This window comes from Ambystoma mexicanum, chromosome 6q (assembly GCF_040938575.1).
Source record: "Ambystoma mexicanum isolate Mex_15411 chromosome 6q, UKY_AmexF1_1, whole genome shotgun sequence".
In the NCBI taxonomy this organism is placed as follows: Eukaryota; Metazoa; Chordata; class Amphibia; order Caudata; family Ambystomatidae; genus Ambystoma; species Ambystoma mexicanum.
Genome location: NC_090937.1, coordinates 1,661,771,850 through 1,661,799,538, shown reverse-complemented (window position 1 = coordinate 1,661,799,538; position 27,689 = coordinate 1,661,771,850). Strand labels below are relative to the sequence as shown.

The 27,689-nt window shown below is 47.3% G+C and overlaps 1 protein-coding gene across 3 annotated transcripts in view; it reads left to right on the top strand.

Moving 5' to 3' along the window:
* Positions 1–27,689, top strand: part of PCGF1 (polycomb group ring finger 1) — a 253,872-nt gene that overhangs the window by 125,869 nt on the left and 100,314 nt on the right. For all 3 annotated transcript variants that reach the window (XM_069632496.1, XM_069632495.1, XM_069632497.1), the window contains exon 6: positions 12,892–12,925. In XM_069632496.1, the coding sequence (XP_069488597.1) occupies positions 12,892–12,925 (34 nt within the window). The remainder of the gene's footprint in view (positions 1–12,891; positions 12,926–27,689) is intronic.

Below are 27,689 nucleotides of genomic sequence, written 5' to 3'. Positions count from 1 at the left end.
CCCCAGGGAACAGTGGAGGTGACTGACGCTGAACTAAGGCCTCGCTACTGGCTGCACTGGTTCCAGGCTCTTCTTCACTGTCCTCTTCTCATCCCGCTTGCTCCCCAGGGAACAGTGGAGGTGACTGACGCTGAACTAAGGCCTCGCTACTGGCTGCACTGGATCCAGGCTCCTCTTCACTGTCCTCTTCTCACCTTGCTTGGTCCCAGGGAACAGTGGATGTGACTGATGCTGAACTAGGCCTCGCTTCTGGCTGCACTGGATCCAAGCTCTTCTTCACTGTCCTCTTCTCACCCCACTTGCGCCTCAGGGAACAGTGGAGGTGGCTGATGCTGAACTAAGGCCTCGCTACTGGCTGCACTGGATCCAGGCTCTTCTTCACTGTCCTCTTCTCACCCCTCTTTCTCCCCAGGGAACATTGGATGTGACTGACACTGAACTAAGGCCTCGCTACTGGCTGCACTGGATCCAGGCTCTTCTTCACTGTCCTCTTCTCCCCCCACTTGCTCCCCAGGGAACAGTGGAGGTGACTGACGCTGAACTAAGGCCTCGCTACTGGCTGCACTTGATCCAGGCTCTTCACTGTCCTCTTCTCACCCTGCTTGCTCCCCAGGGAACAGTGGAGGTGACTGATGCTGAACTAAGGCCTCGCGACTGGCTGCACTGGATTCAGGCACTTTACTGTCCTCTTCTCACCCCGCTTGCTCCCCAGGGAACAGTGGAGGTGACTGATGCTGAACTAAGGCCTCGCTACTGGCTGCACTGGATCCAGGCTCTTCTTCACTGGAGGCAACGGGTACTGTGTAGGTCCAGCAAAGCTTTGTGTTTTGGCAGCGCCTATCCTGGTTTGATTCCAGCTTTACCTCATGTCTGGGTTCTAGCCCTTGTGCCTTGAGGAGGGCACTCCTTCTGCAGTCCTGGCCTGATATGGTCACCCCTATTTGTCCCTCTTAACCAACCCCTTTTATTTCTTGCCATGCCTGGTTTTCCACCTCCTATTCTTGTGTCTGTTTCCCACCACCACTGATCAGGTCTTGTCAGTGGGCAAGAAACAAATTAATGATGCAAATTTATGTAAATTCCCAATACCAATTATTAATGATTCAAAAACAGAGTCCTAGTCTGTACGCCCACATCAAATTTAGTTGAATCCATTTCAGTTATAACCTGAATTGTTTGGCCGTCCTGGTCAGCCAATCCCATTTGTTCTAGTCCGATTCGTGCTCTTCTAACCAATTCCCCTTTCCCCAAAAGCATTAGACAAGTTGTCTCAAGAGTGACAGTGACCAAAAATCAGACCATGGCTAGATTTCCAAGAACTAAACCTTTATCTAAGAAAAATATAACGGAATGGGGAAAAATATTTAAAAAGGGGGAAGTGTAAGGGGCTTAGCTACTCGAGAATCTGGTTCCTGGTGTTGTCTCAAGTGTTCCTAAATCCAGAATGGGGGAGGAGGGGTTGTACTCTCTCGTACTCCCTCACTGGAGTGTGATCGAGTAGAAAGTTGGCTTAGGGCTTCCCGCACGTCACTCCTTCTCCCTCTATAACTCTTCCTCTCCCTTTAAGTGTCCTCTCAAGCTCCAAGAATCTGAGGGGCCATCATCCAGGACTCCTCTCTGTTCTGCTTCTGGCTTCATAACACCATATGTGAGGCAGTAGAAAACTCCCCTCTTAGTATACGGCTGTACCATCTGAGAATATGTGGGCTGTAGCTTGGTACAAAGAAATTGCAGCATACATATGGTCCTAAGAAAACACTGGTACACTATCTGTTGTAAAAAATAAATGGTTCATTTGAATACAAGTAGGCCAAGATAATTCCTGGGGAAGTAAGTTCTAATACATCATATAAACGCAACTATAAAAACCAACTCGATGCCAATGGTCTACAACCCAAGGTATAACCTTAGATTACAATCATCAGCCAAGCACACGTTCAGAATGGCATTACGCTATTCTTGGGGAGTAAAACCAGGTTAGGTATACTTTCAGAATGCAATCCGTATTTCATGGGTAGTAGACCCTAGTGGTCCACATATGCAGTGGTGTTCAATTTAGACACACTTAATTAGACCAACACTGTTACAAGTCTATCTTGCAACTTCTTTCACAAATGCATACAGTTACACACCAATGTTACTTTTTAGAACACAGTTATGATATGATATAAGTTATTTATAACACGCTTAATACCCAGGGGTTTCTAAAACGGACCCGGGGATCGAACCTGTGGTGCTCCGTGTTGTCTTGCTTCCAAGGGGAGCACGTTGCCCCTGAGCTATCCTCCCGAGGGAGTAACTTAATTTGCATACTACCTAGAGACCTGAAGCTACTCGAGGATAAATATGAACTTGGTGAAACTATTTTCAAAGTGCCCATAAGCAATTCAGGGAAAGGCCAACCCAACACGTGAATAATTTACCATTTACTCTTCTAACCACACACAGAGTGAGTTCATTCAGGCAAGTAAGAGCACTTATTTGAATTAACTCTGCAATCTTAGTTTTAAGAAGAGCAGCAGCTATTCAAGGTCAGTAAGTAACCTATTATGTTTATTATGGGTAATTTATAAAGCGCACTTACACCCGGAGGCAACATGGTGCTGGAAGGATTGATTTAATGTACAGAGCAGCGTAGAGACCGGATAGCTGAGTTGGCACCAACACTTGAAGTCGATGAAGTAGGTAGGTAGGCTGGCTGTGAGCGATACAGAGTGTTGTAGCAATCTAAGGCACTAAGACTTAAGGATGCTACCACTGGGGCCCGTAATGAAGACTGAAGAAACGGGAGTACCTTGCATAAGGTTTTCAGCTTAAAATGTCCTTTTCGACAGACTGAGCTTACCTGGGCTTCCATGGAAAGAGAGGCTGCTATTTTAACTCCTACATTCTTTGCCACTGGAACGGGCCACGTAATAGTGCCCAGGGAAAGTGGCCAAAAATCCAGTGTCCAGAGGGAAACTGCAGCAGCTGAGCCGATATAGGAACCTCCTGTTATTTCACTGTTAAGATTGAGCCCGTTTTGGCCCATCCAATCCCCAACAGGCCTTAAGCAGTTAGATTGGAGGCGCCAGTAGGATTGTTAAAAGTAAGCGGAACAATGATATGTGCGTCATCGGCATACATATAACGACGCAGACCGAAGGATTGGATTAGAAGAACCTGAGGTTGAACATAATCATTAAAAAGAATGGGGGAAAGAGCAGAACCCTGAGGCACCGCACAAGTGGCAGAACGGGAAGATGACGTAAATGGGCGCAGAGAAGGAGCTTGAGAACGCCCCATAAGAAAGGAGCCGAACCATTTCAAAACGGAGACAGAAATGCCGGCTGCAGATAATCTACGAAGCCAAAGGGCATGCTCTATGGTGTTAAAGGCGGCCGCCAGATCTAATAAAATCAGAACACCTCCTCCACCCTTATCTGAATATACTTTTCAGAGGGGCTACAAGCAGCTGTAAGACAAGGAAGACGTTTGTGAAACTATTTTAGAAGAGCACTAAGTAATTCAGGGAAAGCACAACCCAGTGTTAAAAGTCTTAGACATAATCAGGGGTAGACTGGTCTATAGGGAACTCTGGAGATTTCCCAGTGGGCCTCTGCACCCTGCACCTCTTTTGTGTGGTAACCTATTTTATTTCCACATTTTCTCATAGGAAAAGGGTTGGGCTTGCTAAAAATGTGTAATACAGGGCCACTTTGAAAATGATCTCCAGGGCCTCTTTTGGTTCTCAGTCCACCCCCGGAAACAATGGGCCTCATTCCGAGATTGGAGGTAGTCATGGTGCTATTTGCGCCATGACTGCCTCTAATAATGGTACCGACACTGGTCTCGTTCAATGGGGACTTACCAGTGTAGTCCGACCTTTGCGGGACCGGTAAGTTCCCATTGAAAAAACCATTCCCCTTTCCCATTTGAGCCCCTATAGGGCTCAATGGGAATGGGTAAGTAGCTAATAACGGTACTGCAATTTGCGGTAGCGTTATTAGCTCTGAAGTCCCTTAACGGGTCCCATCCTTAACACCTGGTCAGACCATGTATTAAGGAAGGGACCCGCTAAGGGACCTCATAGTAGGGCGATAAGGGATTGCCAGCACCTGTCTCCTTGCCAGTGCCCGGTATCCCTTACCGCCCTGCTCGAAATGAGGCCCAATGTATTTCAAGGTAAGTAAGGAACCTCATATACTTTTAAGAGGTGCTACAAGCAACGCAAAGATGAGTATTAACTCCAAGACTGTTTTAGAAATGCACCAAAGCAGATCAGGGAACGCAACACCCAATAGCACACGTTTAGAAGAGCACGCAGCTAATTACGGTGGGTAAATCCTATTGGAAGGCTTTTACACTCATTCACTTTAGAAATGATAACACTCTATCAACTCTATCACTTTCAGTATTGTGAACCACAATTCAAAGCGATTAAAAGATTTTTTCATACTTTTTAAAGGAGCAACAAGCAACTTAAAGATAGACACTTTGTAACTTATTCTATTGTAGAGATACAGTTACAACACTAACTCATTTACAAGTAAGTAGCTTTACACTCGTTATAATTTCAAGATGGAAGCCTTCTTATCAAAGTCCTTCCCTAATCTATAAGAGTTTTATCAGAGGCAGAAGAGGGGCCCTAGTGGTCTAGGTGCCAGATAGAGGCAGATCAGGATAGGTTTCAGTTGCAGGAAAGTCAGAGTTCCAGAGAATATCTTCTTCAACAAGTATTAGTTTCAGAGGGGGTTAAGTGTTCAGGGATGTCACAGAAGGTTCCCTATATGCGTTCCAGCATTAGGCCTGGGTGAAAGGTATAGGCAAACTCCCAACCACACGAATCACCCACCCACCCTCACAGGATTCACACAAACTAAAGGTAAGTATTACCCAAGCCAACGCAGTACCTTAGGAGAAAAGAAGAGCTTCTGGGTAGATGCCTTCAGGATGCAGCAGCAGCACAGGACCCAGTTCATGGGTTCTTGGTCTAGAGACTGAAGAAATGGACACTGAATGACAACTGGTGGCAGTCATCGATGGGGGAGGATTCAACATAGGATTCTTTGCAGCTTCTCGATGATTTGGTGCCCTTTTACAGGTACCTGATTAAGAACGAATATCGCTGGTCAGATTCTCTTCACTCTCTCTGTCCTGAACTCTGGTAACGGGACTTCAGGGATTTGAATCGTGTCTCTGGAGGTCCAGCAGGAGGCCACCAAGATTTCGGACTACATGGGACTTCGGAAGATCATGCACCGCCCTCGGGCTCAAGGTCCTCAAGTATTGGCGTTTGGCAGCCCAGCAAGGTTGCAGAACATTGAGGGATGGCTCGTTTTACAGGTCATCTTGAGGCTAGTGGATGCCACCAGCCTCAGGATAGGAGTCGTCTCATTCGGAACCCCAGGTCGATTGTTAGGAAGGATTACATCACACTATGGTTACAGAGCAGGCTCTCTGGTCGCTGGAAATCGCTATAGATGTCTTTTCTTAATGTTCCTCTTCGGATTCAGCTCCGGTGGTCGACTTGTCAGCTGCTTCCGGGATTGGTGTAGTTATCAGGAACTACAGCACAACTTCTGCAAACTCCCCTTGCGTTTTACAGAATGGGGCAGTCTGGCTGATTAATCAGGACAGCCAGCCCCCTACTGGGAACTGGTTCCTTTCATAACCTAACATAAAACATAACGGGTGTATTTGTACAGCGCACATTCACCCCCGAAAGGGTATCTTGGCGATAATAACAGATGTTAGTTGTTACCCAACTTAATGGTACTCATTTTATCGACCTCGGAAGGATGAAGGGCTGAGTGGACCTACCAGGATTCGAACCCGTGACCATGAGGTCAAACACAGGTCCCTGTAGTGGATACATTAGTCCACTGAGCTACAGACCAGGCAAGGTGAAAGACAAAGGGCTGCAGAGGTTTGCCCTCCCCTCTCAGCCCCCTGCGCTTCCTGCCTTCGCAGATACTCTGGACCCTCGGCGGAGAATACAAAGGATTCCTGCCAAAGGCAAAACTTTAACCAAGGTTGTACCCACCCTTAGAATGGCAGAAGACCCTAAAAACAACAAGCAAATGAGAAATGGCAAAAAAAGGATTCCACCATTCTAGTAGAACGGTGGCCCTCCTGTGTATTACCGCAGCTGATTTGACAGCCTGTGAGTAGTAATGACTAAAGGTCAAAGTAATTACACTGCCACCAGTGATTCAAGTTAACTCATAATTGTAACATAAATGTTACCAGGTAAGTGAGAAAGCGGATACAGTGTATCTCCCCAGCACTCCACATAAGGTGGGGTGTGCTGGCTCACTATATAAAATGTAAAGGGGATGAAAATCCCTCTTTACCCTTTGGGAACAGTAGTTCACCCAAGTACATTAAAGATAAATTACAAAGGGAAGCCCAAAGGGGCTACCCAGCCTAAGCCCAAAAGTCACAGCACACTATAAATCCAAAAACGCACACTATGGGGAGACATAAAAAGAGTAAAAGAATTGGTGAGAGGTGGGAAAAAGATTCCCACTCACCCAGGGACAAGGCAAGATAATGTGCAAGTCCAAGCAAAGTTTCTGGGGTTGACACGGGTCATACATATGAAAATCTTACCCAACCGCCCACTTCATAGCTCTCCTTGCTTCCAACTGCCTATTTTGCTATGATCTGCCCAGAGCCGTGTTATGCTGCTTTACTAAAACCAACATTATGCTATTTGAAAACATTAGCAAGCGCAGGCTATGTGGTGTAATCCAAGGCTTCTGTATTTTATTTGATGTTTGTATAGCGCCTAGTGCCATTGAGGAACAGGTGGTACTAGTGAGGGCTGTGCAGGATTTTTCTGCAAACTCCTGATGTCTTCAAAAGCATACATAAGAATTTGTGTAGGGCCATTGGTGTCTGCGTGGGCACCAGTGCAGGACCGTAATTTCTCCCTTGCAGTAGCTTCTCTGCCTTTTCTGCCCTTTGTGAGAAACCTGAGAGTATTCTCCCAAGCAGACCACAGGAAGCCCTTATTTAGGTGGCCTGGGAAGGGCCGACACTCTCAGACCCCGGGAGCAAATGAGCAAAAGAGGATCACCTGTATAGGGGATCCCGGGGTTGTGCTCAGTGAACTACCCTAGGTGAGAAGCGGTATTATTCTAGGGAAGGAGAGGAGGACGAGATCCCTGAGAGCTTGTAGGCTGCAATACATCTTCCTCCCTTCCGGCACTTGAATCTCTCTTGCCCAAATATAACAAATCCCTAGGATCCCAAACCCACTTACATTTAGAAACCACCTCTCCTAGAATCCCTGCTTTCCACGTCCTATCCAAATATTCCCAGTTATTCTCTTTACCCTCCCACTGATTATTATTTCCTGCACTCCCAACCTGCTCAGACGAAATCCCACAATCCCCCTTGGTCATTTTACGATAATAATCCCGATCATTCCCGTTTGCTTCACAAACCCTACCAATCTGTAACGCTCACCTGGTATCCACGGGGACGTCATTCAGCCTGTTCTGACCTCTTATGACCTCGAACCCTTCTGTCTACTCGACTGGAGACTGGGTCTGAAACACAGGATTGGTAGAGTTTAACTCCCTACTGTCTGTGTGCTTGAAGCCCTTCTTCTCCGGGGTCCAACCCTTCCCTTTGATCCACAGCTCACCTTGTTTTCTTGGAAAGTGTGCTCTCCATCCTGCTTTCAGCGCAGGGGCGTGTTGATTGATGCGGGCTTGTTGCTGCCTAGTTACTTCACTGGCAAGAGTCCGACAGGTAAGTAGAACAAGTCTTTTGAACAGTTCTCTAACTTCGTTCCTTTCCTTCCTTAGATGATGGGCGGCGTCAGCCGATGGCGACGTGCTGCTGAGATGAGTAGCTCTGAAGGTGAGTGAGAGCGTGATGCGCGATGCGACCCTTTCGTATTTGTATTGAACTGAGTTCTTTTTCTGTGTCTTTTAGGTGCTGCAACATTTTCAGCGTGGATGCCGGTTATGAAGAAGAAACGCGGCGAGTAAGCGCGGTAAGGCGGCACCTCTAGATGTTTCCACGCTAACCTGAGGTGTCTTTTCCCTCTTGCAGATGGATGAGAAGTTCCAGAGACAGAGTTCCCCCAGAGCGGCTGGGATTCAGGCAAGCGTTTGAAGCTCGTACAGTCTTTAAAAATAAGCGAAGATTTGCTGAATGCTTATGAATACCTTTTTTCTGTTCTTTTCCCTTTTCCTTAGGAAGCGGCGTGCCAGGATGGGAATGACACTGCCGAAGATGCCCGCAGAACAGAGGGAGCGATGAATGATGGGCAGAAGCGCTGCAAGGTAAGGCTGTTCCTAACGGTGTTCTTGTTCTTGCAGGAGCTGAGCGCAGAAGAAAGATGCAGGCCTACTAGAGACAGATCCGAACACGGTGAGTGTCACGCTGCAGGTGCAGAAAACGCAAAGCATGTTTCTCAGCCTGGGCGTGGTTTATATAGTCTTTGGGTATCCCAGGTGTCTATGGGCTGAACCACACCCAAAAGACTAGACTGCACATGCAGTTCCGGGAACCAAAATATGTGGGAGCATCCATCTTGTCCCCATCAATGCACTACAAGTCCAATCCCCAATGTTATCCTATGGGGGTGAGTGAGTCGGGTGCCACAAGCGCCATGTCTGACTCCAAGTGGGTCTTTGGAGGGATGGAGAGGCCCTTGAGGGCCATGTAGGTGATTGTGGCCTGGCTCCAGCCTGACATCTTGAAAATGCTAACCCTGCTAGAGAAAGGTGCATAGGACCAGTACCTGTAGTGGAGAGGAACAAGGGAGTGTACTCCCCATATTGTTTGATATCCAAGAAGAACGGAGGACTGAGACCCATCTTCGACTTGAGATACTTCAAGTTCCTCAGAAAGGACAAGTTCAAGATGGTCACAAATTCTCAGATCCTTCAGGCCCTCCAGCTCCAGGATTGGATGGTGTCATTGGATCTTCAGGATGCTTATTTTCATGTGCCAATCCATCTCAAGCACAGAAAATACCTCAGGTTCGCAGTTGGCGGTTCTCATTTTCAATTTCGAGTTCTGCCATTCGGGTTGACCTCTGCCCGAGGGTTTTCACCAAACTGATGGCGGTCGTGGCAGCGAATCTCAGGAGGTGGGGGGATTCACATCTATCCCTACCTGGACGATTGGGTGATCAGGGCGCGTTCTCCCGAGCAAGTCCTGGATCATCTCAACGTCACCTGCCACTCCCTCCACAAGCTGGGCTTCTCCCTTCAAATACAAGAAGTCGCATATGACCCCTTCCCAAAATCTCCAGTATATCGGAGCTGTGCTAGATACATCCTTGGGAAAGAGCTCGCAACCCGAGGTGAGGGCTCAAGACATTTTTCAGATGCTGACCAAATTTCAGAATGCCCACAGTCTACTGGCCTTCAATTTTCTGAGGTTGCTCGGCCTCAAGGCATCCTGCATTTTTCTGGTGCCAGAGGCTCGCCTGAGAATGAGATCCCTTCAATGGGCTCCCAGGACTCAATGGTCTTAGTTCTCAGGAAAGATGTCGGTCCGACTTCAGATTCCAACCAAGGTCTCACAGGATCTTCTGAGGTGGGCCTGCGAGGACAATATTCTGAAGGGAGAACCCTTTTGGCAGCCATGGCCGGATATTACAGTAGTGACTGACGCCTCACTAACGGGGGGGTGGTGGAAGCCCACGCCAATGAACTGACAGTCAGTGGTCATTGGTCTCCATCGGAATCCAAACTACATATCAATCTTTTGGAGCCGAGGGCAATTGGACTAGCACTGAAGGCCTTTCTGCCCTCTGTACGAGGAACGAATGTCCTGATAATGAGGGACAACACAGTGGCCATGTACTACCTCAACAAGAGAGGAGGTGTAGGGTCACTACCGCTCTGCAGAGAGGCAATACAATTCTGCTACTTGGCAATTCAAGAAGGGTTCGCCCTATCTGCAGTTCACCTCGCCGGAGAGGAGATCACGGCGGCGGATGCTCTGAGCAGGCAGAGCAGTGTCCCACGAGGAAGTGCTTCAAGAACTCTTCATCCTTTGGGGAACCCCACAGGTTAATCTGTTGGCGACCGAGGTCAGCCAGAAGTGTGAAGATATTGCTCCAGGGAATTTCCCTCAAGAGGAGCTCTATGGACTGGCAGATCCCACTCCTTTATGCGTTTCCTCCAGGCCCCGTCATTCCTCATGTAATGAGGAGGTTGAGAAGGTTCGGAAACACATGATCCTAATTGCCCTTATTGGGCCAGGAGATTGTGATACCCGGACCTTCTTAACATCCTCCGATGCGTCTTCGATAAAGAGAGGAACTTCTCTCGTGAGGGGAGGGTCGGGTTCACCATCCAGAGGTCAAGCCCCTCAACCTTCACGCATGGTTTCTGAAAGGCTGAGATATGTAAGGATTGGGACCTCCCGGATGACGTAAAGGTGTTGCTTTTGGCCAGAAGGCCAGCAACAAAGTCTTTGTACCATTGCCGTTGAAATACATTCTGCAACCAGTGCAAGGAAACAAATGTAGATCCTTTTCTGTGTACAACACCGGATGTTTTATCCTTTCGAGTTGCAGGCACTTTCATCCAAGCCACGCTTTACCATCTTCCACAAGGATAGGGTTGTTTTAAGGGTCAAACCTTCTTTTTTGCCCAAAATCATTTCTGATTTTCATTTGGGTCAGAAAATTGTTCTTCCTTCTTTCTATTCCCCCACCTCATCCTGGTAAGGATGAGGAAAGCCTGCACAGGTTATACCCTCGGAGAGAGTTGAGCTTTTACATCTCCAGTATGTCGAAGTTAAGAATTGATGACCACCTTTTCATTGGATGCACAGGATACAAGCTAGCTCAGGCTGTTACCAAACGGACCTTATCTGGATGGATAATTCTGTCAATATCAGAATGTTTCAGGCTGGCAGGAAATGACCCTCCTGAAGGTTTCCACCAGGGGCATGGCTACACCTACAGCCCTTCAAAGGGGCGTACCAGTTAGAAACATTTATGAAGCGGCAACGTGGTCCTCCATACACATGTTCACTAAGCATTATTGCCTGGATTTTACCCTTGATCAGGATGGTACTTTTGGCAAGGCAGTCCTTCACTCTGTCCATTAATATTTATGAATTATAATTGTGCTCCCTCTTCCAAACCAAATACTGCTTTGGGAGTCTGTCAAAGATGAGGAATACGTGGGAGGACAGAATCCATTTGAAGAACAAGTGACTTACCCCTGGTAACATTCTTTCAACTGGATGGTCCTCCCATGTATTCCACACCGCCCTCCCATCCTACCCCTCAGTAGAATTTCCTGTGCTATTACGGCTTCCGTTCCATCAAGGCAGAGTACTGTCACTCCCGTGTTTTACGGGTATCTGAGCTGCAAGAGGAGGAAAAACAGAACTGAGGCCAACGGGCACTGCACACGTTATATATGCCTTTGATGACATCATCCTCGACGGAGGCCTTCGAGGGACATCCACTCGACGCCATCAATGCACAGCAGCCTCTGCCGAATTTTTTTTCCGAAGCAGCTGAAGCTGGACGTATCAAAGATGAGGAATACGTGGGGGGAACATCGAGTCAAAAGAACCTTACCAGGGGTAAGTAACATGTTCTTCTTTTCTTGTGAACATTATCCCACACTCTTTTGGGTTTAGCGTAAGGATTGGCACTAGGTTTTCTTGGAATAGGCCCCTTTTATTTGACAAGACGCCACTAGGACTGCCTTATTATTTGGTTGTAGCTTGCTCCCACCTTAGATTTATGTTTAGATTAGGCATTTTCCAACCTGCAAAATGCAGTTTAATAAACGCCTTTGAACTCTCTTGTGTCTGTCTATTCTTGATACCAGGCCTTCCTTACACACCCTTGAACTGTGATCACTTGTGTCTATTCTTGATACCAGGCCTTCCTTACACACCCTTGAACTGTGATCACTTGTGTCTGTCTATTCTTGATACCAGGCCTTCCTTACACACCCTTGAACTGTGATCACTTGTGTCTGTCTATTCCTGATACCATGTCTTCCTTACACACCCTTGAACTGTGATCACGTGTGTCTGTCTATTATTGATACCAGGCCTTCCTTACACACATTGAACTGTGATCACTTGTGTCTGTCTATTCTTGATACCAGGCCTTCCTTACACACCCTTGAACTGTGATCACTTGTGTCTGTCTATTCCTGATACCATGTCTTCCTTACAGCATCTAAAGACCCCTTCCCATTCGGGTCAGTTAAAGGGACTGGGTTGCTAGTATTGTGCTTCATGAACATGATATCCTGCTTGGCAATAGATTCCCAGGGTCTCTAGTTGTAGGGGATTTGCCAGGGAGCCCTTTTGGTTCGTAAAAGGATAGCGTGTTTCAGGGGTGTGGGGGAGAAGGAGCTGGAGGATGGCTCATGGTCAGTGGACTTTGTCACAGAGTGTCAAGGTTAATTCACTTCAAGCTACAGTACAAATAAATGACCCTTCAAAGGCATAACCTTCAAGTAAAAATGAATATATGGAGACAATGCACGTACCAATGACGGATTTGAATTAAAGTGCATCATTTGTGCAGGGCTCAGCTGTGCAAGCTAGTCGGCCTAACTGAAAGGAGTAGGGGGGATATGGGGACCTTGAGCAGGGGTGAAGGCATAAGTGAGGAACGTCTATAAGGCTCTGAAGGAGCAGAGTGGTAGAAACTTGCACACCACTCTGATGAGGGCTGGTATATTGTTCTATCTTTGGAGTTGAAACAGCAACGACCATTGGTCAACTACCCTGAACTTGCAATATCTTTCAGGGTTTTATTTCTTTGCATGATATCCAAAAAGAAATGCAATTGTGATATAAATAAATGTAAATGCCTACTGAAAGTGCGAAATAATCATTTTTGGATCAGGACTTAATGTCTACTATAAAATAAACCTTGTTTTCTCTCTGCAGTTCTGGCAAAGATAAAAGCAAGCACATATTACAGGTGAGATTCATTTCCATTTCTGTGACTCCCTGTAAATCCGCTGTACGCTGCCCTCTCCTGTCGATGTTTCCAAGCCGCCATACTCCCACTCACTGCTTCTACTGTACCTGCAGTGCCCCCTCTCATTGCTTCTACTGTACCTGCAGTGCCCCCTCTCATTGCTTCTACCGTACCTGCTGCCCCCCACTCATTGCTTCTACTGTACCTGCAGTTCCCCCACTCATTGCTTCTACCGTACCTGCTGCCCCCCACTCAATGCTTCTACTGTACCTGCAGTTTTCTTTGCTTCTACTGTACCTGCAGTCTCCCCACTCATTGCTTCTACTGTACCTGCTGTCCCCACTCCTTGCTTCTAATATACCTGCTGTTCCCCACTCATTGCTTCTACTGTATCTGCAGGTCCCCCACTCATTGCTTCTACTGTACCTGCTGTCCCCCCCCTCATTGCTTCTACTGTTCCTGCAGTTCCCCCACTCATTGCTTCTACCATACCTGCTGCCCCCCACTCATTGCTTCTACTGTACCTGCAGTCACCCCACTCATTGCTTCTACTGTACCTGCTGTCCCCCCACTCATTGCTTCTACTGTACCTGCTGTCCCCCCACTCATTGCTTCTACTGTACCTGCTGCCCCCTACTCATTGCTTCTCCTGTACCTGGAGTCCCCTCACTCATTGCTTCTGCTGTACCTGCAAGCCCCCCACTCACTGCTTCTCCTGTACCTTCACTCCCCCCACTCATTACTTCTGCTGTACCTGCTGCCCCCCACTCATTGCTTCTGCAGTACCTGCAGTCCCCCACTCATTGCTTCTACTGTACCTGCAGCCCCCCCACTCATTGCCTCTACTGTACCTGCAGCTCCCCACTCATTGCTTCTCCTGTGCCTGCAGCCCCCGCTCATTGCTTCTCCTGTGCCTGCAGCCCCCGCTCATTGCTTCTCCTGTACCTGCAGTTCCCCCACTCATTGCTTCTACCGTACCTGCTGCCCCCCACTCAATGCTTCTACTGTACCTGCAGTTTTCTTTGCTTCTACTGTACCTGCAGTCTCCCCACTCATTGCTTCTACTGTACCTGCAGTCTCCCCACTCATTGCTTCTACTGTACCTGCAGTCACCCCACTCATTCCTTCTACTGTACCTGCTGTCCCCACTCCTTGCTTCTAATATACCTGCTGTTCCCCACTCATTGCTTCTACTGTATCTGCAGGTCCCCCACTCATTGCTTCTACTGTACCTGCTGTCCCCCCCTCATTGCTTCTACTGTTCCTGCAGTTCCCCCACTCATTGCTTCTACCATACCTGCTGCCCCCCACTCATTGCTTCTACTGTACCTGCAGTCACCCCACTCATTGCTTCTACTGTACCTGCTGTCCCCCCACTCATTGCTTCTACTGTACCTGCTGTCCCCCCACTCATTGCTTCTACTGTACCTGCTGTCCCCCCACTCATTGCTTCTACTGTACCTGCTGCCCCCTACTCATTGCTTCTCCTGTACCTGGAGTCCCCTCACTCATTGCTTCTGCTGTACCTGCAAGCCCCCCACTCACTGCTTCTCCTGTACCTTCACTCCCCCCACTCATTACTTCTGCTGTACCTGCTGCCCCCCACTCATTGCTTCTGCAGTACCTGCAGTCCCCCACTCATTGCTTCTACTGTACCTGCAGTACCCCCACTCATTGCTTCTACTGTACCTGCAGCCCCCCCACTCATTGCCTCTACTGTACCTGCAGCTCCCCACTCATTGCTTCTCCTGTGCCTGCAGCCCCCGCTCATTGCTTCTACTGTACCTGCAGCCCCCCCACTCATTGCTTCTGCTGTACCTGCTGCCCCCTACTCATTGCTTCTCCTGTACCTGCAGTGCCCCACTCATTGCTTCTGCTGTACCTGCAAGCCCCCCCACTCATTGCTTCTGCTGTACCTGCAGTCCCCCCACTCATTGCTTCTGCAGTACCTGCAGTCCCCCCATTCATTGCTTCTACTGTACCTGCTGTCCCCCCACTCATTGCTTCTACTGTACCTGCAGTGCCCCCGCTCATTCCTTCTACTGTACCTGCAGTGCCCCCACTCATTGCTTCTCCTGTACCTGCAGTCCCGCCACTCATTGCTTCTACTGTACCTGCAGCCCCCCCACGCATTGCTTCTCCTGTACCTGCTGCCCCCCCACGCATTGCTTCTCCTGTACCTGCAGTGGCCCCACTCATTGCTTCTCCTGTACCTGCAGTGGCCCCACTCATTGCTTCTACTGTACCTGCAGTGGCCCCACTCATTGCTTCTAGTATGTCTGCAGGCCCCCTCCACTCTTTGCTTCTATTGTGCCTGCAGTCCCCCCGCTCATTGCTTCTATTGTGCCTGCAGTCCCCCCGCTCATTGCTTCTATTGTGCCTGCAGTACCCCCACTCATTGCTTCTACTGTACCTGCAGGCCCTCCACTCATTGCTTCTACTGTGCCTGCAGTCCCCCACTCATTGCTTCTACTGTAGCTGCAGGCCCTCCACTCATTGCTTCTACTGTACCTGCAGTGCCCCCACTCATTGCTTGTACTGTGCCTGCAGTCCCCCACTCGCTGCTTCTACTGTAGCTGCTGTCCCCCCACTCCTTGCTTCTCCTGTACCTGCAGTCCCCCCACTCATTGCTTCTACTGTACCTGCAGTCCCCCCACTCATTGCTTCTACTGTACCTGCAGGGCCCCCACTCATTGCTTCTACTGTACCTGCAGCCCCCCCACTCATTGCTTCTACTGTACCTGCAGTGCCCCCACTCATTGCTTCTCCTGTATCTGTAGTCCCCCCACTCATTGCTTCTCCTGTACCTGCAGTGCCCCCACTCATTGCTTCTGCAGTACCTGCAGTCCCCCCATTCATTGCTTCTCCTGTACTTGCAGTGCCCCCACTCATTGCTTCTACTGTGCCTGCAGGCCCCCCACTCATTGCTTCTGCTGTACCTGCAGGCCCCCCACTCATTGCTTCTGCTGTACCTGCAGTGCCCCCACTCATTGCTTCTCCTGTGCCTGCAGTCCCCCACTCATTGCTTCTACTACTGTACCTGCAGCCCCCCACTCATTGCTTCTCCTGTACCTGCTGTCCCCCCGCTCATTGCTTCTGCTGTTCCTGCAGCCGCCCCACTCATGCTTCTACTGTAACTGCAGCCCCCCACTCATTGCTACTACTGTACCTGCAGCCCCCCCCACTCATTGCTTCTACTGTACCTGCTGTCCCCCACTCATTGCTTCTCCTGTACCTGCAGTGGCCCCACTCATTGCTTCTACTGTACCTGCAGTCCCCCCGCTCATTGCTTCTACTGTACCTGCAGTCCCCCCGCTCATTGCTTCTACTGTACCTGCAGTGGCCCCACTCATTGCTTCTACTGTACCTGCAGTACCCCCACTCATTGCTTCTACTGTGCCTGCAGTCCCCCCGCTCATTGCTTCTACTGTACCTGCTGCCCCCTACTCATTGCTTCTACTGTACCTGCTGCCCCCTACTCATTGCTTCTACTGTACCTGCAGTCCCGCCACTCATTGCTTCTACTGTACCTGCAGGCCCCCCCCCACTCCTTGCTTCTTGTATGCCTGCAGGCCCCCCCCCACTCTTTGCTTCTACTGTGCCTGCAGTCCCCCCGCTCATTGCTTCTACTGTACCTGCAGTCCCCCCGCTCATTGCTTCTACTGTACCTGCAGTGGCCCCACTCATTGCTTCTACTGTACCTGCAGTACCCCCACTCATTGCTTCTACTGTGCCTGCAGTCCCCCCGCTCATTGCTTCTACTGTACCTGCTGCCCCCTACTCATTGCTTCTACTGTACCTGCTGCCCCCTACTCATTGCTTCTACTGTACCTGCAGTCCCGCCACTCATTGCTTCTACTGTACCTGCAGGCCCCCCCCCACTCCTTGCTTCTTGTATGCCTGCAGGCCCCCCCCCACTCTTTGCTTCTACTGTGCCTGCAGTCCCCCCGCTCATTGCTTCTACTGTACCTGCAGTACCCCCACTCATTGCTTCTACTGTACCTGCGGTCCCTCCACTCATTGCTTCTACTGTGCCTGCAGTCCCCCACTCATTGCTTCTACTGTACCTGCAGGCCCTCCACTCATTGCTTCTACTGTGCCTGCAGTCCCCCACTCATTGCTTCTACTGTAGCTGCAGGCCCTCACTCATTGCTTCTACTGTACCTGCAGTGCCCCCACTCATTGCTTCTACTGTGCCTGCAGTCCCCCACTCATTGCTTCTACTGTAGCTGCTGTCCCCCACTCATTGCTTCTACTGTACCTGCAGTGCCCAGCTTTGCCTTCTGTATGCAGGGTGTTCCTTGGAGTATTGGCAGGGTGGCAGAGCAGCCAAGGCAAACGCTTGTGAGCTGGATGCTGTAACAGGTATTGTCAATGCACACAATAGACACACACAGTGGGAAGGGTGACAGACTGTATTCATCAAGATGGACCTAGATCTTTTTACTAGAGGAGAAAACTAGATTCAATCGTGATTCACCTTAATAGAGAATAGAGTCTTTCTGAGAATGTGACCAAAGGGCCATACAAGTGTTCAAAGTCCTATGACGTCCAGCACGTACCGAGGGGAGCCTGACTAGTTTGATTGGTTACGCTGGAGAAGCAGTAACATTACTCTTACCCGGGTATCAACGGGCTTGGGTTGGACTATTGTAACAGCCTCTTTCCAAATCTACCTGCCTCGACTCTCCACCCTATGCAACTTATCCAGAACAGAACTGCGAGACTTGTCCTTGGCCTCAAACCCTGGGATTATATCTCTCTAGCTCTGAAATCTCTCCATTGGCTCCCAGTGGATGCAAGGATTCAATTCAAACCCCTCTGCAATTTCCACAAGGCTTTCTGGGGCCTGGGTTCAAAATACCTTCAGCAATTCCCACCGCAAATACCTCCCCTCTCAAGCTCTTGTCTCCTCTATCTCCAACTCCCTCAAGGTCAGTCGTTTTTCAAAGAAATGAGCTGGGGGTTAGATCTCTGTGTTTGGCTGGAGCCTCCCTCTGGAACAGCCTTCCTGCCACTCTAAAAGAACCTCAAGCACCGCTAGACCTTCATCTTTTCTTCTGCCTTCGCTCCACCTCTCCCCTGCTGATCTGTTCTCTTTTGGCACCGTGCACCTGGCCCCCCTCTGTCCTCCAGGCCCAGGTACCTGCTCATCCTGCCACCCTCCCGCACTTCCTCCGGGCACCCCTTGCACTGGGGTCTACATGTGTACCCATACAGTCCCCCCACCCCTTTTTCTTCCTGCACTTATCAGACCTACCCTGTCTGCTGCCTTAAACCCAGCACTTGCCACTTGCTGGCTGCACTACCACTTTTGTTGCTTTTATTATTATTTATCTGTTTCTCCTTTGCTCCGCACTTTCCGCTTCCATGCACTTTTCCCCTCCCCCTGCCCCTCTCCCATGCACTTGCGTGTTCTCAATGTCACTAAGCCTAGTAAAATCACTGTTTAGTTCTCCCCTGTCCCCTTCTCTTGCCTTGTCGTGCTCTGAAACACCTGTGTACGAGCGCGATACAAATAAAATATCAGTATCAACGGCCCCTTCCCAGTATGCCCCTCCCCCCACAACCCTGGACTACCAGGAGGGCACACATGGAAAGAGGCACATCCATAGTGAGGCCACTAAAATACTGCAAAAGGTTCAGGGGGCTCATAAAAAGTACCAACAGAGAGTATAGGCAATTTCTCATCTTTCTCCCTCTTTTTCTCGTTCACTCTTTATTTCAGTCACTTTTATTTTCTCCTCCTCTCTCATCGCTGATCTATTTTTGATGAGCAGGGAGACTTACCCTGGAGTATTCGGTATCGGGTCTATCCATGCACTTTCATTTTATACATTTTGTTGGATTTCGAGGGTTAAGGTTAGGTCGGGGTGCCCTTGGGGGCTGAGGGGGGATCCCCCCCCAATAAATAATACACACTAAAATGGTACATGAAGCTGGCCAGGGCCAAAATACTTTACAGATTTCAACACTGGACAGCTCCATGTAACGCTAAAGCGTTTCACATACTTCCATCGAATGTATTCATACATTCGATGGGCATTTTTCAATGGATATGCACATTTTAACGGAATAGATAGAATTTTGATGCATTTATTTTCAGTGCTTTTAATTTGATGAATTTCATTTCCGATGGATGTTTTTCGACAGAAAGACTATAAACCGGAGTATTCTTGCCATTACAGCACATTTTAATTTATCCAACTTATATGGGATTGAGTCGTCTCTTAGGCACCCAATTTTCGCCCTAGGGCGAGGGAGTAGGCTGCTGTCAGATGTACTTTAGTTTTGGCTTCACCAGCGGTGCAAGTCATTTTCTTTGTTAGTTGATATTGGTATAGTGCCTAGTGCTATTGTTGTGGCTTGGAAGTGATGTGGGGTGGAAGGCCCTTTAGAAGACTGTAGTCTGTGCTAACATGAAAATAAAAAGGGCTTTACATTGCATGCAAATAGTCATTAGAATTAGGGGAATATTCAATTACTAGTAGAGTTGACTAGTTTAAGACATTATAAAAATCATGCAGAGCATTGTGTTGAGGCTCAGAAACCACAGGACTGATTTGTGTTGTGTGACTTAACTTTATTTTATGGGTTGCAGGGCCTTTGGGGTGGGGGGCGGGGAACGTATTATAATTAGTGTAAACCCAAGGGCAACTGTCCACGGTTTAGTGTTCTGCTATACTTTACATGCAGAACACATGCACATTTAATAATGTGCAGTGACATGCAAATTAATGCACAGTTTTAGATCTGCTGGATTCATTCAACACATGTCCTCCTGTACGTATCATTGGGTTCTTCGAAATGTCTATCCCTTGGATTCTATCATGGAGAAAATTCAAAGTTTGTGTTGTATACGGCCTGCCAGTGTTATTGTTAATCAGTCTTCTGAGATTGAATGCCCTAATTGCGCATGGAAATGAGTTCCCAATGAAATTAAAATAACACACGTGCTCTTGCACCTGACCCTTGCACTGAGTCCTGTTAAAAAGAAGTAATAACAAAGGTAAATGTTTTGACTTTTGTATAGGTATTCTGTAATGAATGCGGTCTTGAATAGCGCCCGTCTCCCACAATTGGTGGCCTCGCTGACCTTAGCTTTGTAAAAAAAGGTGGTTGGGTTCTTTAGTGGGACAGTGGGAAAGGCAGTTGGGAAACCTGTGGTGTTGATGGATGCAGGTCGAAAGTACGTGGATCCTGAGTGCTAATGTGCGGTCTACGGGTGGGGTGGAGGAAACTTGGGAGTGTATTCTCCACAGGGAAGAGCCCAAGATCTGATGGTCTACAGCACTTTGGGTCTAATTAGCCGCTGATGTGGGAGAGTGCGAAAGGGCCAAAGAGGGGAGATTCGACATGCCCCGGTTAGAGTTCATGTCAATCAATCAGTCAAATACTTCAATCATCAGAGCACCATTAAAGAAAACAATAATAAATGTACACATTCAATCGATAATTACAATTGGATTCAGTTACCCGTTTCATAAAAAATGTAATTGGCTATTAATTCAGATGTACTAAATACAATTATTTTAATTTTCCCAAATAGCTGAATGGAGATCACATACTTGTTAACTTAAAATGATCTTTAGAAGTCAAGGAAGTCATTTCTTTACATCTTCAAGTCCTAATTGACTGTACCATGCAACTAAGGACCCTGGCTTTCTGCCTTGTGAACCGGGCTCTAGAAATACATTTCCATACTGCCTATACTATGAGAATGTCCTGAAGCCCTACTTTCATATGGAAAGTATTGTGGTTGCGGCTACTGGTAGACCCGGGATTCTCTTTAAAAAAGTAGTAGTATTTGCACATCTCCTAATTCTTACCCGTATAGCGCTGCCTGCCATCTTTGTATCCTGTATACCTCTGTTACACTTGCAGCGCTACCCACTCTTTTTCTCTCACGCTCTGCACTGGCATTACTTGATCTGGTGCGGACTGTCTCTGCCTTCTCAATCTGGCTCTCCCAACCCTTTCTCGGCCATTCCTAATCCCTGATAATCATCACATTTGACCTGCTCACTAGCGCACCAGTCTGACCGATGAGCAGCCTCGAATTTTCCTTCTGCTCCCCCCAAATACCATAGTTTTATTTTTTTGTTTATTTATCTTCAGACCATTTTCTGCACACAATTTATCAAAAAGGGTAAATTGCCTTTTTAGGTCCATAGTTGACAAGGCGATTTAATGCTGTGTCATCCGCAAACAATAGAATTGGGTATGTCTGTCCCCACACAGTAGTGGCGTCAGTGGGTGTTGCCAACATTTGGTTTATCACTCCATTGAAAAATATGCAGAACAATTCCGGGGCCAAAGCGCAGCCCTGACGGACTCCCTTTGGGATTGAGAATGGTCTGGATCGCTGCTCCCAGTTTGTATTCCATCTTCGAGTTGATGTCGTTACGGCTACGCCTGTGGTGGCTGTCTGGGGGATTTGTGTGTGTCGTGTAAGGTGGTAGGAGATCTTGAGGGGCGACTGTTGGTGAGGGGAATGGAGGAGTAAGCCTTACAAGGCACATCATCCTGCAACCCTACACACCCACCGCTGGCCTCTTCCAAACAGGTCCCATTTCACTATCTCACAGTGCCCCAGCCAATCCCTCATCGATGCATTGTATCCAGTGTGCAAGAAAACGAGCTTCTGCAAGTTGGCAGATGAGGGGCAAGGGGCAGTCTGTAAACTACAGTACATTTCCAGAAGTACAAGCTAAGGAGTGTGTGAGGCAAGAACCCATGGATCATAGAAAGGGCTACTTGAAGTGTTGGGCCACAGTCCCCCATTTTTCCTTGCTTAGCATGCTGGATGGCGGGTTGAGAAAGGCCTCAAAGCTCACTCTACCATGCTAATGTGCTGTGCTCCGTGGCCTGCTGGGACAGGGCAAGAAGGCATTAGTTGGGGCAGGAGCTAGGATCCCTGCTCATTTCACCCAGAGGGCTACCTTGCTGCCTCCTGCCTGGAATCCTTTTCATACTTGGCTGACCCTCGATATGTTCCACCTAGCCGTAGGGATCTGCCTTCCTAAGTCTTCCCAGAGTCTTCCTTGCTGGACCTTTCACTCCTAGCTTGCAGGTCCTGGGAATGCCGCTATTCTCCTTGGTCATGTGGGGTGGGATCATCGCTGGCTCAGATGCATGCTCCTGGGCACCAGGTCCTATGAACTGCCCCTAGTGCAGACGACTGTAATCGACTCAGGTGTTTAGCCATGCTGTAACTGGCCGAAATGTCCAAAGTGAGTACTTACCTCCCTGTCCTGTTGTGGACCCTTATTCCTGATAATCACTCTCAGACGTCTTTCTAGTCTGGGGTTGAGAATCTTTGGAGGAGAATTCCTCCACATTCCTTCTAGCGCACATTGGGGGTCTTCCTGTTCGGCTGTAACTTCTCCTGGGGTTTCTGGATCTCTTGATTGGGGTCTCCTCTGGTCCTTTCAAGGTTTGTTTTCAGCTCAATGTACACCTGTGGGATAAAACATGCTTGGCTTTGTCTCACCAGGGTTTCTGTACCCGCAAGAGGTGAAAGGGAGTTCTGAGCCAAATATTTTTATTTTATTTTATTGGTCACTTGTTAGGTGCTTATACAATTAGCAGAACTGTTTTAAAGTGCCCACAGAGCAACAGGGTGGGGGACAGGGGAAGGTAGACTATGAATTACAACAACGATTAATCATTGAATTCAGAAATACAACAAATCAGAATAATAGGGAGGCGAGGCAGACCTACTATGGCTCGTGAGTGTTCAGAACGTGCTAATGCTGGGCGGAGAGGAGTAAGGGATAGGAGCTGTAATGTTCATGGAGAAGTGCTCAGGATGAAGTGCTAAGAAGAGAAAGCGTAAGTACAACCTCCAGTGGGGAGTGGCAGCCTAAGCAGTGCAGTGAATAAACAGTTACCAAAAGAAAATCCAAAACACTATGGTGACTGGCGCTCCAATGTAAATTTTATTCAGTTTGTGCTTTGCTTTATGTCCTCTACACGTGTTTCACCACCTGCTTTTACAGTGGCTCATCAGGAGGTAAGCTTCATATTTGAAATACAATTGAGCGAACAAGAATGAAAGAAAAAGAAACAAAGAAATACATTTAAATCATGTGTTGGAGATTATGATTCATCTCATATGTTCATAAATTTGTTATCTATAGTTATTATAAAAGGTCCTTTCATATATACCAGATACATTGATCTCAAGTGTTATTAAAGATTTCATTTGCAGAATGTTTAGCCCAAATTAATTTTTTAAATGCAAAAGAAGAGAGCTTACTTTTCGTTCAACTTGTTTCTAGAATCCTTCTTTTTTTGGCAAAAAATAAGTTTCTTGTGCTGTTTTTGGTTAAATTCTATTGTTTCAGTAAGGGTGCTGAAGTCTTTACTTCTAATATTCCTTTATATGCAGTCCCTACAAATAAGGACAAAGTTATTTTGTTTAGAAAGTTGCATGGAACAAACTTTCTTAAATTAAACCACCCAGTTTAAAATGTGGCTGTTTTTTGTTAAAAGATAAGTCTACTTTTATAGACTCAGGGCTTCCTGGTCTTACCTCTTGGTTTTTGGCTCTTGAATTGCATGTAGTTCTGGTCTGGATCCCAGGCTGCTACTGACTGTGAAAAATTGCCCGCTTTTTATACGTTGAAAAACAGCGTGCTGACGTCACACGTTTTGAGCGTGATGACGACACGCGTTAGGGCGATAGATGCCATTTTGGATTAGATGCTATGGCATCGTGATGGCATAACTCCTCATCTACTGGCCATATAGATGTGGGGGCGCCATCTTGGAGTCATGTTTACTCCAAAGTTACTTATGCGAATAGTTCTTTTGATAGGTGAATTCCCTCTTTTGTTTCCACATTCATGTAGATTGACGATTCTGATGATAATCGTAAATTTACTGGGAACATAATAGTTCCAATATTTCAAAATTTTTTGCATAACTGCCATAAAAATTTGTTATAAAAATCACGCTTATGTAATCATGTTTTGATATTAAGTTAAAGCGGGCGATCAATTCAGTCTAATAAGATGAACAATTGTTTACATTAGACTGGAAATGAGTTTTTAAGGAACTTGTGTTATTAATGTTGCTCATGGAGTCTGGAAGTTAAATTCTCTAGACTCGAGCCTTTTGCTCGATATTCGTCTTTCGATGCCTATTTTCCAAAAAGTGAAGTTATTAATTAAAGTAACCTTTGGTAAGGTCTGAGGTCAAATAGATTAAATCTTGTTTCAGAAATAGGAGGAGATACATTGCAGATGACACAGTCACATAAGACATAGATACAATAAAATATTACAAAAAATGGTGCAAGTCATGGTCCGCGTTGAGACCCCCATTGATACTGTCCATGGAGAATATCCAAAATGCTTCACGTTTTCGTAATTGCTTTTCTCTATTTCCTCCTCTCTCATGACTGTTGATTTGTTCAATTCCATAAAATCTAATCATATCGATATCTGCTGTTTTGTGATTGTCCAAAAAATGTTTACTCAATGGGTAACGTGTATCCTGTAATTTGATTGTTCTTATATGTTCAGAAATTCTTGTTTTAATAGGTCTGATTGTACTACCTATGTAGGTTTTCGTGCATGCCATTGGCTTTGGTGCACTCTTTTAGTCTATTGATGGCATAGTTGCACATCTTGCATGTGCCGCACTTGTAGAACCCTTTTAGCTTATCTCCAGTCCATAGTTGTTGTAAACCTTTCTGTTTCTTGTGTTCAGAGAAGTGTGAAGGGCAAAGTTTGTTTTTAAGATTAGGCGCTCTCCTGAACGTAAGGCATGGAGTTGTTGGTAGAAATGGTTTGAGATCTTCATCTGTTGTCAGAATATTCCAATGTTTGTTAAGGATCTGTCTTAGCTTGCTCGCTTCTGTGTTATAAATTGTAATGAATCTTAAGGATTTTGATTTCTCCGTAACCTCCTTTTTCTTTGTTTGGTCGCTTAATAGATCCATTCTTTTACGTGCTTCACTTTAATGCAATCCAAGACACCTCCAAGCTACCTTTCCCCGTAAAGGGTAGCAATTGTCAACAGTGTACCTATGATATGATAATATCATAGGTTATTTATAACACGCTTAATACCCAGAGGTTTCTAAGCGCGGACTCGGGGTCTAACCTGTGTTGCTCTGTGTCGTCTTGCTTCCAAGGCAAGCACGTGTAGCAACAGAAGAGCAGTGTAATTATTAACCAATGTCCTCGTCATAAACTGACTATTGCAGAGGGACCCGGGCTCGCAGAATCTACTAGCACACTTGCATTGGCTAGGAGATTTTATGAAGGGCGAGTACCATTTGCATGGCACTTGACCTTGCCTGCGAGTATGGTGGTGTTGGAAACTTTTATTTGACTTTTACTGCAAACAAGTAAATGGCAAATAAAGGTTCCAAGGTGCATGACTGGCCTTTAGGTGGCAGCATGTCACCATATATGAATCATGCTTATGGTGACATGCACCATGTTACAGAAAGCACTGGTAAATGTGTTGTCACCTGTCACAAGTTAATTTCTCTTGGGTCGAATATGTAAACTAAAGGACTTGTCCTTCAGGACTAGAGGGATTTTTAACAATTTGTGAGGTCTGCGATGAGATCTACCACAGCAGCGTCCCCTTCTGACTTCTGGTACGCCTCAGCCCCCAGGACTGACACTTAACGATGGTGCTTTCTGATGGTCGTGCCTGGACATGGATAGTACCAAAAGGGAGCCTCGGGCTAAGGCTCGCCAAGATATCATTGACCAAGTCAGGAAGCTCTGTCAAGCCTGTCATCCATTTTGGGTGAGCTGCCTTTTTGTAAACTCTTGGTGTAAGACAGTTTACATACAAAATCTATGTTGACCTCAACAAGGTGCTGTAGTTGTTAGGACTGATGTTCTAAACTCTGGCCTGGTGGACAGATGTATAGAAGACCATCCTAATATTGTGATGGCGGCATCTCTGGGAGCTGTAGCCAAACCAGTTCAAGGTAGCAAGGTGAGTGGTCTAGGATAAGTCTCAAGAGGTGGTGAGCTTGTAGGGGGTCAACAATGAGCACACGCAGTGATGCAGTCAAGGAACACACTTGGACAATCAGGTATAAAAATACTAATTCTGACCAAATAACACAGTGAAAAATGACCACAAACAGATAATATCACACAACACTAATAGATACATTTCTGATGTTTGTTAATCTGCTTAGATTCACATGCTGTGCATAGTCCGGCATCCAGTGGTCACTGCAGAGTATTTTATCTTGTTTTTTCGAAAGTCGAAAAGGGGACGTCGACATAGGCGTGTCTGTAACACTATCCCTATAGTGATGGCTATTGTACCCAAAATCCCTCGTGCGTCGAGGTCCCTCAGATAGTTTTTTGTCGCCCAAAATACTAGTCGCCTTAAGCAGAGCTCGTAAGAGACATTGCCATTGACTCAACCCTTGGTCGTTTTTGTTAATTATTGTTAACTCGTATCACCTCTAGCCCTCTTTCGACGGCCATTCCACATACCCGCCGAGTCTAGATCTTGGATGGCAGTGGATTTCGACGGACGGTGATCCTTCTAGAATGCCTTTCCTTTCGCCCCCCTTTCCTTCCGGGTCGTTAGCACTTATTACGTCCTTAGCTATGGAGAGGTCTCCTTTTAGATTTTGCCCACGTTGTAGAGGCACATTTCCGTGGAAGGACAAGCACAAGCGGTGCAACCGCTGCTTACCCCTCGACCACAACGAGGCCGTTTGTGCGGCCTGCAAGATCCTTCTACCAAAAACTCTGAATTAACGTACAGAAAAACCTTTGACTTTTATAAAAAACGGTCTTTTTGTGTCATACGAGCAGACCTTAAAATATGGTTGCCAGAGTCCTGCAACATCTGGTTCGCTCTCTTCGCCTCAACACAGGGAGTTCCTTCCCTCCCCACTCAAGTAGTTATTCAGCAAACTGTTTAACAGATTCTTTTTTTTTAGCCCTATCTCAGAGATTTTCATCAAAGTGGCCGGGTTCTGTGCCGGGTTCACAAAAGCTGAAAGTCAACCTTCACTGTTCCATTATTTGGCCTTGACCATCTGGGACAATGCATTCCATACATTGATCGAAATCCAAGCTTTGAACTCGCACTGGGAAGACGGCCACCATTTGGATCAGTGTCCCTGCACTTACTGGAGAATGCCATGGTCATGCAGCACCTGCACTTACTGGAGAATGCCATGGTCATGCAGCATCCCCTGGAGCTTGGATGGCTGGACCCTGCTGCCCATCTACCCTGAGGAGCTCTGAGAAGAGAACTACGGGATAGGCAAGACCCTCTGCGGAGGCCGATGGGGCAGTTGGGAAATTGGGGTAAAGGGAGGACCAGCTTTTGGAGCACGTCAAGTTCTGGAACACAGAACGCTCCTGTTTAAACTGGTCTCCTTCTATGTTGAGACACACGTCCGTAATTCAACTCTTCTGACATATGGAAATGTGCGACCAGCAAGCAGCCAGACAGAGAATGCACGTGAGAGGACTCTCCACCGACCAGATGCCGCTGCTCCAGAGGCTCTACTCCAAGATAAGACTCACTAAAAGGACCAGGATAGCAGCAGATCTGTGGTCATCGGGCAACCCTGGGGAGGGTCCTCTAGCGGCCGCACCCTGTGCATCTCGATGGCCGATTCTCTGCAAGCTTCTGGCTTCCACAGACCGTCCGTAACAGATGCCATGTGTACCCTCTCTCCCCCCCCATGTGTTAATGTCTTGTGGGGTGAAGGCTTGGCAGGAAAGCCCACAGTCTGTAAGTAACGCTGGTCTAG